Source organism: Adiantum capillus-veneris, chromosome 21 (genome assembly GCF_014529385.1).
Source record: "Adiantum capillus-veneris isolate H3 chromosome 21, ASM1452938v2, whole genome shotgun sequence".
NCBI classification, from domain to species: domain Eukaryota; kingdom Viridiplantae; phylum Streptophyta; class Polypodiopsida; order Polypodiales; family Pteridaceae; genus Adiantum; species Adiantum capillus-veneris.
The window spans coordinates 133,663,074-133,681,875 of record NC_140951.1 but is presented as its reverse complement, the minus strand read 5'-3'; the positions used below and the strand labels follow the sequence as shown (position 1 = coordinate 133,681,875).

The window sequence follows — 18,802 nt, the reverse complement described above, 5'->3', positions numbered from 1 at the left end:
AATAAGCGGTGAGGGCTCACTCTACAGGGCGTCTGGACGCAGAGTCTGAGAATGAAACCCTAACCGCTCTCTTGTACTTTGGACATTGATTAATACATAAAGAAATACCGAAAGGGGCGCCAGTCTTTGGGACCAATATCTCTAGGCACGAAACTCCGCCAGGCCAATGCAAATCTATTGTGATCTGTGAATTGTTTTGAAGTGGTTATTTGGTGCTGTCGTGATTGATTCTTGACTTGGAGTGTCCAAGTCTGTTACAACTTCTACATAATGCCTTTGGAAGGTTGTGATGTCCTCTTGGGAATTCCCTGGTACCATAAGAACAACGCCATGGTCGACTATCGGGCGAGAAAAGCGACTTTGACTACAGAGAAGGGCAGAACCATTATACTTGATGTAAAACTTAAGGGCAAGTCTGTCCCTATTGTATCGGCTTCGGCCATTTCAAAATTAATGAAATCCAGTCTGTTTGTTTACTCGATCTTCTTGAGAGAGATAAATGATGAGAACAGGACAAACATGTCTGAACTTGATAAAGAACACCAAGAGTTTCTCCACACTCATGCCGATTGCTTCTCAGAGGGCCTACCAGGCGAGTTACCACCCGCTCGTCATGAGGATCATACTAGTGATCTGATACCTGACCAAACCGGCCACCTTACCATGTGAGCCGAGCCCAGAATGAAGAGATTAAGAACCAAGTGAAAGACCTCTTGGAAAAGGGTCTTGTCCAGCCTAGTACTTCACCGTACTGCTCTCTTGTGTTGTTGGTTTTGAAGAAAAACGGATCTTGTAGAATGTGCATCAATTATAGAGCTCTCAACAAAATCACCATCAAGAACAGATTTCCGCTTCCTAGAATCGATGATATACTTGACCGACTACAGGGATCCTCGTGCTTTAGCAGGATTGACTTGAAAAGTGAATATCATGAGATCCGAATCGCGTCGGGAGATGTCTACAAGTCAGCCTTTCGAGCGACTTCTGGGTTATTTGAGTTTTTGGTGATACCTTTTGGCCTAACCAATGCTCCTACAACATTTAACCGGATGATGGACAGGATTTTTTGAGAGTACAGACTATTTGTTGGCACTTTCTTTGACGACATCATTGTTTTCTCCAAGGATGAGGCAAAACATAGAGAACATCTGCTTCAGGTCTTTCAGGCATGATTACAAGTTGGTGATTAATGCGAAGACGAGTGAATTTTTCCTACCACAGAAACACTTTTTGGGACACATTGTCTCAGCAGCAGAAGTGCAGATGGACCCGGCCAAGATAGAGACTATCCGCAATTGGCCCGATTTGAAGAATGTCCATGAAGTTAGAAGCTTCTTGGGCTTGTGTTTGTACTACAGGCAGTTCATTAGAAAGTTTGCAGAGGTTGCTTCCCCTATGCATATCTTGACGCAGAAAGCAGTCCCTTTCTCGTGGGGACCCACAGAGGTGACTGCCTTTCAAACATTGAAAGAGAAGTTGACTACAGGACCAGTTTTGACTTTGCTGGACTTGCAGAACTCATTTGAAGTATATTCTGATGCTTGTGGTCGTAGTCTGCGTGCGGTCTTAATGCAAGAAGGCCATGTCATTGCCTACGAGAGCCGACTGTTCTCAAGGCCGGAATTGACAGCACAGATTTATGAGAAAGAGCTTTTGGCGGTTATCCATGCTCTTACTCAGTGGCGACATTACCTACTCGAAGCGGATTTTACTGTCTTTACTTACAAGCCATCAGAGTTTACGCTACTTCTTGTCACAGAAGCAGCTATTGGAAAAGCAGATGCGGTGGGCGAACATCTCGTCACAGTTTCACTTCCAGATTGTCCATGTGCAGGGACAGAAGAATTTGGTGGCAGATGCTTGTCTCCGAAACCGTTGGTTCGGGCTACTTCCGCGATACATCATAGGAGCTTAGAGGATGTGGTCGATCAGTATCCGCGATTGGCCCGATTTGAAGAATGTCCATGAAGTTAGAAGCTTCTTGGGCTTGTGTTTGTACTACAGGCAGTTCATTAGAAAGTTTGCAGAGGTTGCTTCCCCTTTGCATATCTTGACGCAGAAAGAAATCCCTTTCTCGTGGGGACCCATAGAGGTGACTGCCTTTCAGACATTGAAAGAGAAGTTGACTACAGGACCAGTTTTGAATTTGCTAACTTGCAGAACTCATTTGAAGTATATTCTGATGCTTGTGGTCGTAGTCTGGGTGCGGTCTTAATGCAAGAAGGCCATGTCATTGCCTACGAGAGCCGACTGTTCTCAAGGCCGGAATTGATAGCATAGATTTATGAGAAAGAGCTTTTGGCGGTTATCCATGCTCTTACTCAGTGACGACATTACCTACTCGGAGCGGATTTTACTGTCTTTACTTACAAACCATCAGAGTTTACGCTACTTCTTGTCACAGAAGCAGCTATCAGAAAAGCAGATGCGGTGGGCGAACATCTTGTCACAGTTTCACTTCCAGATTGTCCACGTGCAGGGACAGAAGAATTTGGTGGCAGATGCTTGTCTCCGAAACCGTTGGTTCGCGCTACTTCCGCGATACATCATAGGAGCTTCGAGGATATGGTCGATCAGTATCCGCGATTGGCCCGATTTGAAGAATGTCCATGAAGTTAGAAGCTTCTTGGGCTTGTGTTTGTACTACATGCAGTTCATTAGAAAGTTTGCAGAGGTTGCTTCCCCTTTGCATATCTTGACGCAGAAAGCAATCCCTTTCTCGTGGGGACCCATAGAGGTGACTGCCTTTCAGACATTGAAAGAGAAGTTGACTACAGGACCAGTTTGAATTTGCTAGACTTGCAGAACTCATTTGAAGTATATTCTGATGCTTGTGGTCGTAGTCTGCGTGCGGTCTTAATGCAAGAAGGCCATGTCATTGCCTACGAGAGCCGACTGTTCTCAAGGCCGGAATTGACAGCACAGATTTATGAGAAAGAGCTTTTGGCGGTTATCAATGCTCTTACTCAGTGGCGACATTACCTACTTGGAGCGGATTTTACTGTCTTTACTTACAAACCATCAGAGTTTACGCTACTTCTTGTCACAGAAGCAGCTATCGGAAAAGCAGATGCGGTGGGCGAACATCTTGTCACAGTTTCACTTCCAGATTGTCCATGTGCAGGGATAGAAGAATTTGGTGGCAAATGCTTTGTCTCGGAAACCGTTGGTTTGGGCTATTTCCGCGATACATCATAGGAGCTTCGAGGATATGGTCGATCAGTATCCCACAGTTACGAATTTTGCAGACATTTTTACACGGATACGGGATGGGGAGACAGTAGCCGGATATTCCATTCAAGATGGCTACTTGATGGAGAAAAACCATGTTGTGCGTTACACAACCATTGAGGGAAAACGTTATGACCGAATGCCACTGTCCACCTTTTACGGGTCACCGCGGCATTGCTGGTAGAGAGATATTTCTTCTGGCCGAGACTCAAGAAGGATGTGGACGAGTTTGTGTGCAGTTGCTTGGTATGCCAGAAGGTCAAGTTTGACAGGCATAAAGCACAGGGATTGTTATAGCCTTTGCCCATACCCACCCACCTCTGGGAAAGTATTGCAATGGATTTCATTTTTGATCTCCCAAAAACACAGAGTGGTCACGATGGTATCTGGACTGTTATTGACAGATTTAGCAAGCAGGCTCATTTCATTCCAATGAAGAAAATAGTCAAGCCGGATCACTTAGCGAGACTGTTTGTGGCCCAGATCTTCAGATTGCATGGCATGCCCGAGACGATTGTCTCCGATAGGGACCCTAGATTCACGAGTTTGTTTTGGAAGCTATTTGGGAGAACATTGACACGCGGTTGCAGTTCTCCGATCTCGTCATCTTTCCACCCGCAGATTGACGAGCAATATGAGATTGCCTATTCAGTCGTACTAGATTTATTGAAGTCTTACATCTCAGATCAGAAGACTCGATGGGAAAAATATTTACCTTTCGTGGAATTTGCCTACAACAATATCTCTTCGACGGGGAAGGCGTCGTTTGATATTATTGAGGTGCTACGAAGGTTCCACCCTTCCTAAGCACGAAAGATAATATTTTTGAAGCCAATGAGTACATGCGCGACTTAGACACAACTTTTGGCAAGGTCCGCGAGGCTTTGCAAAAATCTCAAGAAAGACAGAAGAAGGCAGCAAATCGCCATCATCGCGATTTGAAACTAAAGGAGAACGATTGGGTGCTCTACGTTTTGAGAAGGCATACTTGAGAAAGAAAAAGGGAAAGGAGAGGCTTTTTCCAAAGCTTAGTATGCGATACTACGGACCTTTCCAAATCTCCGAAAAGATAAATGATGTCTCCTTCCGATTGAAGCTGCCCAACACTTGGAGGATTCACAATGCATTTCATGTGAGTCTCCTGAAGACTTTTAAAGGCGATGTGCCCGATGATGGGGAGCCTGATGAGCAACCTGAATTGGAAAAAAACGAGGAGATCCTTGTTCCAGAACAGATATTAGCACATGAGGACTGAAAAATTAAGGGTAAAGTGAGAAGGTGGTTCTTGGTTAAATTCAAGAACTATCCTACATTGGATGCGAAGTGGATGGAGGAGGAGGACCTAACAATACTCCTCAGATTGTGAAACTTTACCTTGAAGCTTTTGGTTTAGCATAGTCTATTCCAAATGGAACCCCGAATTCAGCTTGGCCGGAAATCTGGTGCAGTGGGTATGCACAAGAGGGGAGTTACTCCGCTCCTTTGCAACAAATGCCTCAATTTTTGATACTAGAGTCACTGATGTCTCTTTGAGCTTCAGATATACTGAGAGCTGACAGTATTCTGCGTATGACTTTATGAAATGGAATTCCAGATAATATGATATTGATTTGTTTAAGTGCAGGAACTGAAAGACGAAATGACTGTAGCATTTTGATCTGAATGATCTCGATAGACATGGTTGCAATAGGGATTAGTCAATCGGGCATCTATGAGGTCGTGAGTGGATCTACATGTAATTGCTAATTGCATTGCCGATAAATCATGGTCTGAGATCCGAACAAATGGTGAATGTCATTTGTCATGTGATGTCCTGTGATGTTACTGTCGATTGGTACATGTGCTAGATGTGTGTTCCTAGTGCGTCGGTACTAACAATCAGTGTCTGCTAAGGCAGTTTATGGCTTCTGTCTGTTTGCAGGCGTAATCATGGGTGATTACTATGCTTTAGAGAGGGGGGTATGTCACAAACTGGTGACGTGGCTGTCCAGTGCACACACTAACAGGCCCTACTGCTGAAAATAGCCCAGTACACACACACACACCCGCTGAAGTGATGACGTGACTGCACCGTACGGACATGCACAAATTGGCGCTTGCCTGCCATCTCTATAAATGTAGAACTCCTTCCTAGAAATCCCGAGAGAAGGGTGGTATTTGCCACACTTGCTGTTGCATCTAATGGACCACTAAGTTGGATGCACTTCCACGATCGATTTTTGACCTCAAGCATGTTAGTTCTAGATGCAATATGGATTTGATGTGTTATACATAAACATCATGCAGCTATAACATGCTTCATAGAGGCATCTTTTTTATTATTATTACCTGGTACCTCCACGTTCTAGTCCAGCATAGAAAGCTTTCAAGAAAAGGTGTATCCACAGTGATGTCCTTTCCTTTTTCAGGTGTTCAAGATTCCATTAATTCCTTCAACATCTTGACGTTATTCTCCGCACGGGCAATTTCATAGAGGAACCCAAGTTGATACAAGTCACCTCTTTTCTCAAGGTGTCACAAAGTGATGATGTAGCATGTCCACACCTAACTGAGGAGAGAGGAGCAAAACAGAAATCGAACCCAAACATCCAAGAGTACAATGCAGCTGCTTGCAAATCTTTGGCGATTCACGGGTGCTAACGTGGCAGACTATACGATAAGTGCTGACGTGACGCAATATAGAGCGAGTTAACGTGTCAAATTTTGCGTTGAAACTACTTTTTGGGTGTCAATTATTGATGACTTTGATTGATTTTGAGCAACAGCTAAGAACATGCAATTTTAGTGCTAAAAGGCAACTTGTAAAAAGAATTTGTGATTTTTTAATCGCTTTTGAGCTTTTGGGACCAATCTCTGTAAAACTTAGGGCAGGCTACCACTAGTCTCAGGTTGCGGCTGTGTACTCCGAGCGATGGCGTGTGCTCTCCAACAGTTGTAGCTTTGATACTTGGTCGATAAAACCAACAAATACCACCAAGGGCGCCTAGTTGAGGGGCCAGTGCATTTGAGAGTGCAACTCCACCACTCCCTATCTCTTGTCTATAGTGTTTTCAAGTTTAATTTTGTTGATTTCCGTTCAGTTTAGTATTGTCGCAATATTTTAGTGGCCTGTCAGGTGACTCAACGGTTTCAATGGTATTGATCTCCAACAGTTGTAACTTTGATAATAAAACAAAGTAAAGCACATTGAAACCTCCAAACACATCGCATGGGTGAAATAAAGCTCTCATCACAGAAAATAGAACTTGCCAGCAAGTTCAGAAAGCTAACTGTAGACTGCTGTTGATCTTCTAACTTAGAAAATCTTAAATGGCCCAAGCATTAACTCGAAAAAGCTTAATAATTCAAGAACCAGATGTTCAACCTACAAAAACCTAAATAAAACTTATCATGTCCCCATTTGAAGGCAGGAAATCAAGCAATTATTCTGCTTTTCAGAATCGATATGTGCCACAGAGAATTGAAGTATTAAAGAGATCTTCAAGAAAACTCACAATATTTCGCCATCGACTAGAATGTCTGCAAGGCTCGTTCCTTTATCAAATCTTTCGTCCAGAACCGCCTCTAACCATATTCTTGCTTGTTGCTGGCAGTTGCAATTGAGCAAACTTCTCAAAGATCATGTCTTTCAAAAATTGAAGCTGACATAATTAAAATGCAAGCTGCAATGCATGAAATTTTGTGTGACATTTAGATTCATTGTGTTCAAATACTTTATGCAGAATCCTACACAAATGGGAAGCTAAACAATGAGCCAAAGATGGCCAGGGTTGGCAACTTAATGTCATCGTGCAAACACTTGGTGGCTATAAATATTGTCAGTCACATGCTGAGAACTTTCCATATCTATTTCTGCACCAGTATTGGTGCTCTGATGAGCACCAACACCTTTGTTACCCAATAGTGCACAAGACACCCAGGTCGACACTCTGTGCATGTGTGATCCTCACTCAATGCGCATATGGCTGGCGGTTGGCAATCCATCAGCCAATGCTTAAGAAGTGGACAGCATACAAAATATTTCAAGTGTGAATGTCTTGACCCGTCATTTCAGCCAGAGTGCCGACATTGACTCACAAATTGAGCAGCGCTGCACCCCAGCAAGAAGTCGGGCAACTTCTCTCTCTCTCTCTCTCTCTCTCTCTCTCTCTCTCTCTCTCTCTCATTCTCATGCATGGGAGACAGATACCTTGAGAAACTCCCCGTCAATCTCTCTGAACTGCACATCAGGCGATTGCGTCCCCGCACTCTTGTCCTTGCCGGGTTCCAGCATTGGCGCAGAGCGTATGTATGCCTCTGTGTGTAGAGAGTGAACGCTCTGTGCGCGTGTCGTGTGAGAGTGTGCGGATGAGAATGAACGGGGCGGAGGGCGGAGAAGAAGGCAGACGATTGAACGAATGAAGCTCTCTATTGGAGGAGGTCCCCCAAATCCGCTTTCCATTTTGCCAGCAGTAACTTCTCGTAAGTCATTGACCCACTTTGAAATTGCCCAACGACAAGTGATAAGCGCCTGTCACACATGGTTTTTTGCCACCTTCGGTAGCAATCATCGTATCTAGCTTGTTATATTTGCTTCAAAAAAATAAATTCAAAACAGAAACAAACTCTCCAGGAGGAAGAAAACGCTACTGAAAGGTGACTAAAAAAAAACATAGGCTCATGCAAGCTCTCTATACATAAGAGATAGCTGCCTGTTGGCACCTCTCTATATATACACGAGAGCAAAAAGTCTTTTGACTTTCCATTGCCATAAGGCTTTTCATTTCCTACTCTTACCCTTCACTTTTCTATTAAAGATGGTCTGATCGGCCTTTCTATCCCATGCCATCTTTGATGATAGTTTGTAGCTAGAGGGAGATAGGTAGCATGAAATTCTCAATTAATAACATTTTGGACTATAACTTCAATAACATGTTTACGATTCCAATAGAGGCCAGAAGATTGCAATTAGAAAATTCTCCATTTATGCTCCCACGCATGGTGTGGTCAAGCTTGGTGATTCTTATCAGTTTGAGATTTGTGGCATTGGAGATGTGAAACTATGTATGCATAATGGCACTAAGTTTATGCTTCAAGGTGTCAAACATGTGCCAAAGTTAACTAAAAATTTGGTGTCAGCCGATCAGCTTGATGAAAGCTAAACCCCCAAATCACACAAATGCATCTTCATTGAATATGGTGTCGATGGAGAAATGGGATACCGTCTCTGTCATCTGGAATCTCGACAAGTAATTCGGAGCTCGCATATTATCTTCATTGAATCAAAGGTGCACAAGAAACCTACCAATGAGGTGGAATATCAAAAATTTAGATTCAAAGATGTAGCCACAATTGAGATTAGACCGACAAGTCGGTCTACTAGTGATGTTCCTACCACTAGTTGTGCTTTAGAGAGAGTGGATTCTAGTAGTCAGGCAGTGGGGAGATCTACGAGAGTCTCTCGGTCACCTGAATGTTTTCAACCATGGTTAAAGTATCTATTAGTCACTGACTGCATAGAGCCAGCCTGCTACCAAGAGGCTAGTTAAATGGAAGATAGCGTGAAGTGGGAGTAATCTATGCAATCAAAATACAATTTGATTATGGAAAAGAATTTTGATTTGGGCTCATTTCGGCCTCCGTTTCCACTACAAGCATTACTACACAAGCTATTTCGTCATTTTGTGCAAAATTTATGTTAGTGTCGTTTTCTGCATAACAGGTGCCTTATAGTCTTCTACGGTTTGTGCTATATAGCACAGGTTGTTCCCGCTCTGTTTCTCCTATTTTCGGGCAGTTTTCACATCAGGTGCAGCATTTACCATGGTTGACAACAACAACACAGATGTGTTCAAGATGTTTGCTGCTGAGGACAGGTTGGATGGGGACAACTACCCTATGTGGGCTTATATGATGCAACATGTTCTTGTGTCAAAGGGTGTCTGGAACATTGTGCAGGGCATTGATGTACGTCCTGGTTCTGAGGATGTAGGCGATGTTGAGGATGTTGCAGGTCTTGTTGCAAGGATTGCAGTTGTTAGAGTTGTTTTGCCTACGGCAGAACAAGCTTGTTGGGATGTTAAGAATGCGCAGGCTCATGCATTGATTGCGTTGTCTGTGAAGCGCACCATTGTTCCTCACATCCGTTCAGCAAAATCTGCAAAGCAGGCTTGGGATATTCTAGCAGGTCTTTATGCAAGCCGCAATGAGGCTAAAATTGCTTTGCTGCGTAAAGAGCTGGAGTCGAAGATTATGCATGAGGAAGATGATACGGACACTTTCCTTGCTAGTGTCAAGGATATCAATGAGCAACTTATTTCTGCAGGTGAAGTTATTTCAGACAGTTCGCTTGTGCAGACTGTTCTTTATGCCTTACCAGATTCTTACCAGACTTTTGCTAGTACTTGGAGACTTATGACCCAAGGAAATGCAAAAGTTGTCAAGTTTGATGCATTATGCACATTGCTGTTTGCAAGAGTCACTTTCCAAAAAAAACAGGACTAGACAGCGTGCAGTTGAATAGGCTTTTATTGCTTCTCAAAGAAAGGGTGGTAACAGTAATGCAGCCACTTCTTATGGTTCTGCTGCGAGTGGCAAAAATTCTGTTCCTAATGCTTCTGCTGGCAGCAATTCGTCTGGAAATTCTGGTGATAAGGGCAAAAAGAAGATGCATTGCCATTATTGTAAAGCCAATGATCACTTGATCAAGTCGTGTCCTAAGTTGAAGGCCAAAGAGGCTAAGAAGAAAGAGGGTGGTTCCACTGCAAATGCTGGTTCCACTACAAATGCAGCCATTGTTGAGTCTTCTGTGAAAGGAGACTGTGTTGCTGATGTTGATGCAGAATGGGCTTTTAGCGCAGAGTGCACTTACAATCCTGTTGTCCATGATGCATGCTTGTCAGTTGCTGCAGATTTACGTGTGTGGTATTTCGACAGTGGTGCTACAAAGCACATTACCTCACATCGTGAATTGTTTACCTCTCTCGAGTCTGTCCCTCATGGGAATTCAGTCACTTGTGCCAACAACGCCTCTTATCCAGTTCAGGGAGTTGGAAAGATTGTGCTCACTACTGCTAATGGCAGTTCCTTCACACTTGTTGATGCACTTTATGTACCTGTGATCAAGAAGAATCTCTTGTCTGTATCCGCACTTGCTAGACTTGGACTTGTAGTCAAATTTGTGGATGAGAGATGTACAATTCATGATCTCAGTTTTGGTGATGAGATTGTTGCATCTGGCCTTTTGTGTCGTGGGCTGTATAAGATCACTTTGTATGACAAGTGTGGACAAAATTTTGCAAATGCTGTTGCAGATTCAAGGGCTATTTCAGATGCAAAACTTTGGCATGCACGTTTTGGTCATCTAAATTTTGTCACTTTGCTGCGTTTGCAGAAATCTGATATGGTTGCTTCTTTGCCGCCTCTTGAAGCACCTGTCAAACATGTTTGTGAAGGCTGTATTTTGGGTAAGATGCAGCGTTCTAAGTTTCCAAAGGATGGTTCAGTTTGGGCCACATGCAGATTGCAGCTTGTGCACAGTGATGTTTGTGGGCCCATGCAAACTCCGTCCTTGGGCAATTACCTGTACTTCGTGACTTTCATTGATGATTACTCCAGGCATGCATGGGTATTTCCGCTTAAAGCGAAGTCCGAAGTTTTTATGTGCTTCAAACAGTTTTTGGCTATGGCTGAAAATGTCTCGAAATGTACTATGGGCACCCTCCGTTCCGATCGAGGGGGGGAGTATATGTCTCATGAATTTAATGCATTTCTGGCTAGTCGTGGGATAAAACACCAATGTACAGTGCCTTATACACCTCAGCAAAATGGTGTTGCTGAGAGGAAAAACGGGTCACTCACGGAAATGGCACGATGTATGGTCAAAAGTCAAGCTTTGCCGCATTCTTTTTGGCTTGAGGCCATCATGTGTGCCACTTATGTACTTAACAGGTGTCCTACGAAAGCTTTGCAGTCTATTACTCCATATGAAGCATGGCATGATAGAAAGCCTTCTATTGAGCACATGCGTGTTTTAGGCTGTTTGGCGTATGATTTGGTGCCACAAGTGCAGCGCAGAAAATTGGATGATAAGGCTGTCAAATGTATTTTTGTTGGTTATAGTGCTGAAAGCAAAGGTTACAGGTTGTATCATCCGCAAACAAAACATATTCTGGTTTCACGGGATGTAGTGTTTGTGGAAGATTCTGTTCAGCCCTTGTTGTCATGTACTAGAGACAGTAATGTAAGCTCATAGGACATTTATGACACTTTGTTGCCTCTTTTCAGTGGTGGAAATACGAATGTAAGTTCCAATGAGGCAAATGTACAGCCTATGGGGGTTTCTGAAAATGTTACAGATCAGCCTATTACTGATGCAGATGTACATGATGTACTTGATGAGGAAAGGGCTGAAAATGAGCAGGCTAGAGGTATGCCAAAATGGCTGGTGCACACTTTGCGTGATAGTAAATTGGATGCACCTTTGTCTAGTCGTACTCATTCAGGCTCTCGCCATGCATCTTATGCATCAGATTGTTATGCTTTGGCTGTGTCTAGTTTACATGATGTTGAGGAGCCTCTGTCTTTTGATGAAGCACAGAATTCAAAAAATTGGATGGCTGCCATGCAATCAGAATATGATGCACTTATAGAAAATGACACATGGACTTTATGTGATTTGCCTCCTCGCAAAAAGGCCATTGGTACAAAGTGGGTTTACAAGTTGAAACGCAAGCCAGATGGTGAGATTGATCGCCATAAGGCTCGACTTGTTGCAAAGGGTTATGCACATCAAAAAGGCATAGATTATGAAGAGACTTTTGCTCCCACTTATCGTATGACTACTGTGCGTTTTCTATGTGCATTGGCAACTCATTTTGGTTGGGATGTACATCAATTAGACATTGTTACCGCTTTCTTGAATGGTGACATATTTGAGGAAGTTTATGTAACGCAGCCTCGCAGTTTTGTCATAAAAGGACAAGAGGACAAAGTGTGCAGATGTAAGAAGGCTTTGTATGGGTTGAAGCAATCTCCTCGTGCTTGGTATCAGAAAGTTGACACTCATTTGGTCAAATAAGGCTTTCGTAACAGTCCAACAGAAAGCACATTGTATGTAAAGCGTGAGGGTGATGTACTTCTCATTGTGGTTCTTTATGTTGATGATTTGCTGATCACTGGACCCAATGAGAGACATATTGCTGAATTTAAGGCTGATTTGAATGCTACTTTCAAGATGAACGATTTGGGGTTGTTGCATCATTACTTGGGTATACAGTTTAAGTAGTGTGATGGTGGTATTGCCTTGTGTCAGAAAAGTTACATAGAGACATTGCTATGTAAGTTTGGACTTGAGGATTGCAAACCTATTGCCACTCCCATGGAAACAGGTTTGAAGTTGAGTCTACATGATGCTAACAATCCTATTGATGTCACTCTTTACCAAACTGTTGTTGGCTGCCTCATTTATGTATGCAACACGAGGCCAGATATTCAGTTTGCAGTCTCACAGGTCAGCAGATTTATGCATAGCCCAGGGTCTAAGCATTGGCAAGCTGTCAAGAGGATTTTCCACTACCTTAGTGGCACTTTACATCTTGGCTTGTTTTATCCCAAGGGGGGATCATTGCCGCCAGACTTACATGCTTTTTCGGACTCAGATTGGGCTGGTTGTTTTGACACGCGAGTGTCCACAAGTGGTTTTTGTTTCATTCTTGGCAGTTCATGTATATCATGGTTGAGCAAGAAGCAACCTACTGTGGCCACTTCGAGTTGTGAGGCTGAGTATAGGGCAGTCTTCACAGCTACGGTTGAGTGTGTATGGCTCAGACGCCTTATGGCTGATTTGGGTGTTGCACAGGACACTGCCAGCACTATCTACAATGACAGTCAGAGTGCATTGGCAGTTGCGAGGAACCCAGTTTTTCATGCTCGCACAAAGCACATTGAGGTGCATTACCACTATGTTAGGGAGAGGCTCTCAACAGGAGAGATGAGAGATCAACTTGGCTTATGTGCCAACACAGGACAACCTTGCAGATCTTTTCACAAAGGCATTGTCTCGTGAGAAGTTTGAAGCTTTCCGCAAAGCTTTGGGCTTACTCTCCTTTGTGGACTGATCCTGTCCTCAGGGCATGACACTTCCCTTTACTCATGTGCCAGCTCTCGTTCACCGCATCACTCTAGGGGGGATTTGTTACCATATACATGTGGTAGTGATGTGTGTGAACACACTAGGACCGCCGGGGCATTTTTTCCCTCTTTAGGAGGTTTTTTGCCCCCGTGCATTGTATATACGCCCATCACTCTAGGGCTATCTATCTTTCCATTGCACACTAAGTAATAAACTCTCTATTGTGTGCCTTGAGCTTCCTTCATCTTCTCCAAGCTGTGTGTAATTCTCTGCAACCCTAATTCCAACAATGTGAGGAGCCAAGAAGACCACTACTTGTATGCTTAGAAGATGGATCGCTAATGATCTTGATACTTTAAGTCAATAATATGCTCATTGCCAAGAAGTCTAAGAACGATATTGCCATACTAAAGAAATCATTTAGCATGTAGTTTCCTATGAAGGATTTGGGAGATGCAAATGACTCATAGTATGCGAATCACGAGAGATAGAAAGCGTGGAATAATGGAGTTATCTCACTAGACATATATCCACAAAGTCTTGTAACGTTTTAATATGCAGGGAGGGAAACAAATAAAAAATGGCAACAGTGCCATACTCTTCAGCGGTTATTAATGTACGTCATGGTAGCCACTAGAACAGACATTGCATTTGCAATGGAATTGGTTAGCAAATTTATGGCAAATCCTGACAAAGAACATCAGGAACCAATGAAGCACATTTTGAGATATCTTAAAGGTATAGTGAGCAAGTGCTTATGCTATGGGAACAGTGATGCAAGCGTCAATAGTGGGTTACATGGATGCATATTATGTGGGCTGTGTGGATAGTTGAAAATCCACATCTGGCTATATGTACTTCATCTTCCACCGCAAAGGTACGATATATTGTAGTTTTTAGCAAGGAAGCTATATGTTTAGGTCATCTAGTGGGAGATCTTAGCATTCATCAGACTCCAATGTTGCATTATTATGACAGTTAGAGTGCTATAGCATTAGCTAAGAACCCCGTGTTTCACTCAAAGTCGAAACACATACATGTCAGGCATCATGTGATACAAGATATATTGGCTAGCAAATACATTGAGCTTGTCAAAGTCCATACGGATGGCAACCCTATACAAAGAGCTTAGTTTCAGAGCAATTTGCACATTGCATTGAGATGATGGATGTGGGCTGAAGCCACAAGCATGCTTTACAACTACACACATTTGTACATACATAGGCCATTTGGGGCACATTGGCTTTCAAATGGGAGATTGTTGGGGTTTCACGCCAACTAAGTTGAACATCTACTAACCCATCACTAATATAATTTACTCATTGGTTTAATGTAATAAAGAGTGGATTAGTATTCTTCTCATCTTGCGCTCTACCACATGTTGTGTGTGTCTTCTTCCCACACTCATCACATGCACGTTGTGCATGTACTCACAATTTAAATTGCTTTACACATGTTAACCATACAATAAATATCTCTTAATGCATCATAATCAAATACCATTGCATATTTCTCCATTAAGAAAACAATTGTCCTCAATTGCTACTTTTCTATAATGTTATGTTAACCATACAATAAATATCTCTTAATCCATCGTAATCAAATACCATTGCATATCTCTCCATTAAGAAAATGATTGTCCTCAGTTGCTATGTTAGGAGTTGAGGTTTCGAGGGAGCTTTTTCTAGATTTTTGCTCAACTGAGCAAATGAAAACAGAACTCACTTTGCTCCAAAATCAATTTTTGGAGCAAGCTCTTTTCTCCTTAATCCCCCCCCCCCCTCTCTCTCTCTCTCTCTCTCTCTATATATATATATATATAAAATATAAATATATATATATATTATTCCTCTTCCCCCCCCTTCTCTCTCTCTCTCTCTCTCTCTCTCTCTCTCTCTCTCTCTCTCTCAAAATCTTCAAATAGAGCTTAGGCTTAACAACCATCTGTTACAATGCTGCCATCACTAGAGCCTGGTCGTCTTGGTGCCTTTCCCCTTGACTGCGCAAGACTAGCACACTTAGGAATGCATGAAGAAACAAAATAAATTAACCAAGTTTAAAATGCATTGAGCGGTATGCAATTCAAGCTCAGCAAACAAAACCAAGGTACCATTTGCGACATGGATGATGAATTATTTTGCTACCTGCAATTCATGTTAACTGCTCCATTATCCACCCTTCGCCCCACTACAAACATGCGGAAGTCAGTGAGTATGTCGGGCAGCGCAACAAGTGGACTCTTCATTAATCTCCTTACGCATGATAGGTGGACGTCCTTGAACCAAGGTCAGCCATGTATGGACCTCTTGTAATACGAAGGTGTCTCATGGTATTAATAAACATACTTCATGGAGCATCTCCAACAAGCATCCTTTCAAAAACTGAGCTCCATAACCACCATTAGGGTTGCGAACCATGTCTTCTAAAGTTGAAAACATGCCATCATAAGATTGCAGGTATTGAGATTCACTTTGCAACGATCGAAATCCCATCCATATTGACCTTCACATAGATTGTTTACTGACTCCTATCATCCTCCTCCCCAACAGGCTTGAGGCACACAGCAAGGGTGCTCCTTCGGTACGATTGAACAGGGGGCAAGGGTCGTCGTGAAATTTAAGGTCAAGCTTGGAGTTGCACAACAATTCATTATCTCCCTCACCATTGTAGCATTCGAAAAAGTCTTAATAGTTCTAGCAAGATACGGGCCAATCCCTCAAAGCTCGCTCTCTCTCTCTCTCTCTCTCTCTCTCTCTCTCGCTCTCTCTCTCTCTCTCTCTCTCTCTCTCTCTCTCTCTCTCTCTCTCTCGTGGGTGCTAGCGTCACCCGATGAGGCCTTGCTCACAAGGATGGCGCCCTCCGTGGCTTTCAAATGGGAGTTTCACGCCAACTAAGCTGAACATCCACTAACCCATCACTAATATAATTTACTCATTGGTTTAATGTAACAATAAAGAGTGGATTAGTATTCTTCTCATCTTGCGCTCTACCACATGTTGTGTGTGTCTTCTTCTTCCCACACTAATCACATGCATGATGTGCATGCACTCACAATTTAAATTGCTTTAGACATGTTAACCATACAATAAATATCTCTTAATCCATCATAATCAAATACCATTGCATATCTCTCCATTAAGAAAACAATTGTCCTCATTTGCTACTTTATTATAATGCAATGTTAACCATACAATAAATATCTCTGAATGCATCGTAATCAAATACCATTGCATATGTCTCCATTAAAAAAACAATTGTCCTCAGTTGCTATGTTATGAGTTGAGGTTTCGAGAGAGCTTTTTTCAGATTTTTGCTCAACTGAGCAAATGAAAACAAAACCTCACTTCGCTCCAAAACCAGTTTTTGGAGCAAGCTTTTCTCCTTAATCCCTCTCTCTCTCTCTCTCTCTCTATATATATATATATATGTGTGTGTGTGTGTGTGTGTGTGTGTGTGTGTGTGTGTGTGTGTGTGTGTGTGTGTGTGTTCAAGCTCCATAACCACCATTAGGGTTGCGAACCATGTCTTCTAAAGCTGAGAACATGCCATCATAAGATTGCAGGTACTGAGATTCACTTTGCAACCGATCAAAATCCATCCATATTGAACTTCATATAGATTGTTTATTGACTACTATCACCCTCCTCCCCTACAGGCTTGAGGCATGCAGCAGCAAGGGTGCTCTTTCGGTAGGATCGAACAGGGGGCAAGGGTCGTTGTGAAATTTAAGGTCAAGCTTGGAGTTGCACAAGAATTCATTATCTCCCTCCCCATTTAGCATTCGAAAAAGCCTTAATAATTCTAGCAAATACGGGCCAATCCTCAAAGAGATCGCTCTCTCGCTCTCTCTCTCTCTCTCTCCTCTCACTCTCTCTCTCTCTCTCTCTCTCGTGGGTGCTACGTCACCCTTGAGCCTTGTTTGACGAGGATGGCGCCATCTCAGGCTTTCAAATGGAGATTGTTGGGTTCATCCAACTAAGCTGAACATCCACTAACCCATCACTAACATAATTTACTCATTTGTTTAATGTAACAAATAAGAGTGGATTAGTATTCTTCTCATCTTGCGCTCTACCACATGTTGTGTGTGTCTTCTTCTTCCCACACTAATCACATGCACGTTGTGCACGCACTCACAATTTAAATTTCTTTACACATGTTAACCATACAATAAATATCTCTTAATCCATCATAATCAAATACCATTGCATATCATTCCATTAAGAAAACAATTGTCCTCAGTTGCTTCTTTATTATAATGCAATGTTAACCATACAATAAATATCTCTTAGTGCATTGTAATCAAACACCATTGCATATGTCTCCATTATGAAAACAATTGTCCTCAGTTGCTATGTTATGAGTTGACGTTTCGATGGAGCTTTTTCCAGATTTTTCCTCAACTGAGCAAATGAAAACAAAACCTCACTTCGCTCCAAAACAAATTTTTGGAGCCAGCTTTTCTCCTTAATCCCCCCCCCCCCCCCCCCCCCCCCCCCCCCCCCCTCTCTCTCTCTCTCTCTCTCTCTCTCTATATATATAATATATATATATATATAATATATAATATATATATATAATATAAATATATATATATATATATATATATAATGTGTTGTGTGTGTGTGTGTGTGTGTGTGTGTGTCTTAAGAAAAGAGTTATCTTTAGTTGCTATGTAATGAGTTGAGGTTTCGAGGTAGCTTTTTTCTAGATTTTTGCTTCAACTGAGCAAATGAAAACAAAACCTCACTTCGCTCCAAAATCAGTTTTTGGAGCAAGCTTCTCTCTTTAATCCCCCCCCCCTCTCTCTCTCTCTCTCTCTATATATATATATATATATATATATATTATTCCTCTTCCCCCCCTCTCTCTCTCTCTGTCTCTCTCTCTCTCTCTCTCTCTTTGAAAATGTTCAAATAGAGTTAGTCTTAACAACCATCTATTACAATGCTACCATCACTAGAGCCTAGTCGTCTTGGTGACTTTCCCCTTGAGTGGGCAAGACTAGCACACTTAGGAATGCGTGAAGAAACAAAATAAATTCCCCAAGTTTAAAATGCATTGAGCGGTACGTAGTTCAAGCTCAGCGAACAAAACCAAGGTACCATTTGCGACATGGATGATGAATTATTTTGCTATCTGCAATTCATGTTAACTGCTCCATTATCCACCCTTCGCCTCACTACAAACATGCGGAAGTCAACGAGTATGTCGAGCAGGGCAACAAGTGGACTCTTCATTAATCTCATTACGCATGATAGGTGGACGTCCTTGAACCAAGGCCATCCATGTATGGACCTCTTGTAATACGAAGGTGTCTCATAGTATTAATAAACATACTTCATGGAACATCTCCAACAAGCATCCATTCCCCTTGTTTATCTTCATAGGTCAATAAAAACTATGAACCTTTCAAGAACTGAGGTCTATAACCACCATTAGGGTTGCGGACCATGTCTT

General features: G+C 42.4%; 1 protein-coding gene across 3 annotated transcripts in view; it reads right to left on the bottom strand.

Annotated features, from left to right (window-relative positions):
• LOC147431766 (uncharacterized) overlaps positions 1-7,681 on the bottom strand; it is a 33,263-nt gene extending 25,582 nt beyond the window's left edge. The window contains exons 1-2 of one of the 3 annotated variants that reach the window (XM_086494269.1): positions 7,421-7,681; positions 6,726-6,817 (exon numbers count right to left, since the gene is read on the bottom strand). In XM_086494269.1, the coding sequence (XP_086350395.1) occupies positions 6,726-6,817; positions 7,421-7,672 (344 nt within the window). In that variant the 5' untranslated portion in view covers positions 7,673-7,681. The remainder of the gene's footprint in view (positions 1-6,725; positions 6,818-7,420) is intronic. The other 2 variants (XM_086494267.1, XM_086494268.1) reach the window with 2 other exon arrangements.
• Positions 7,682-18,802: the final 11,121 nt, after the last annotated feature.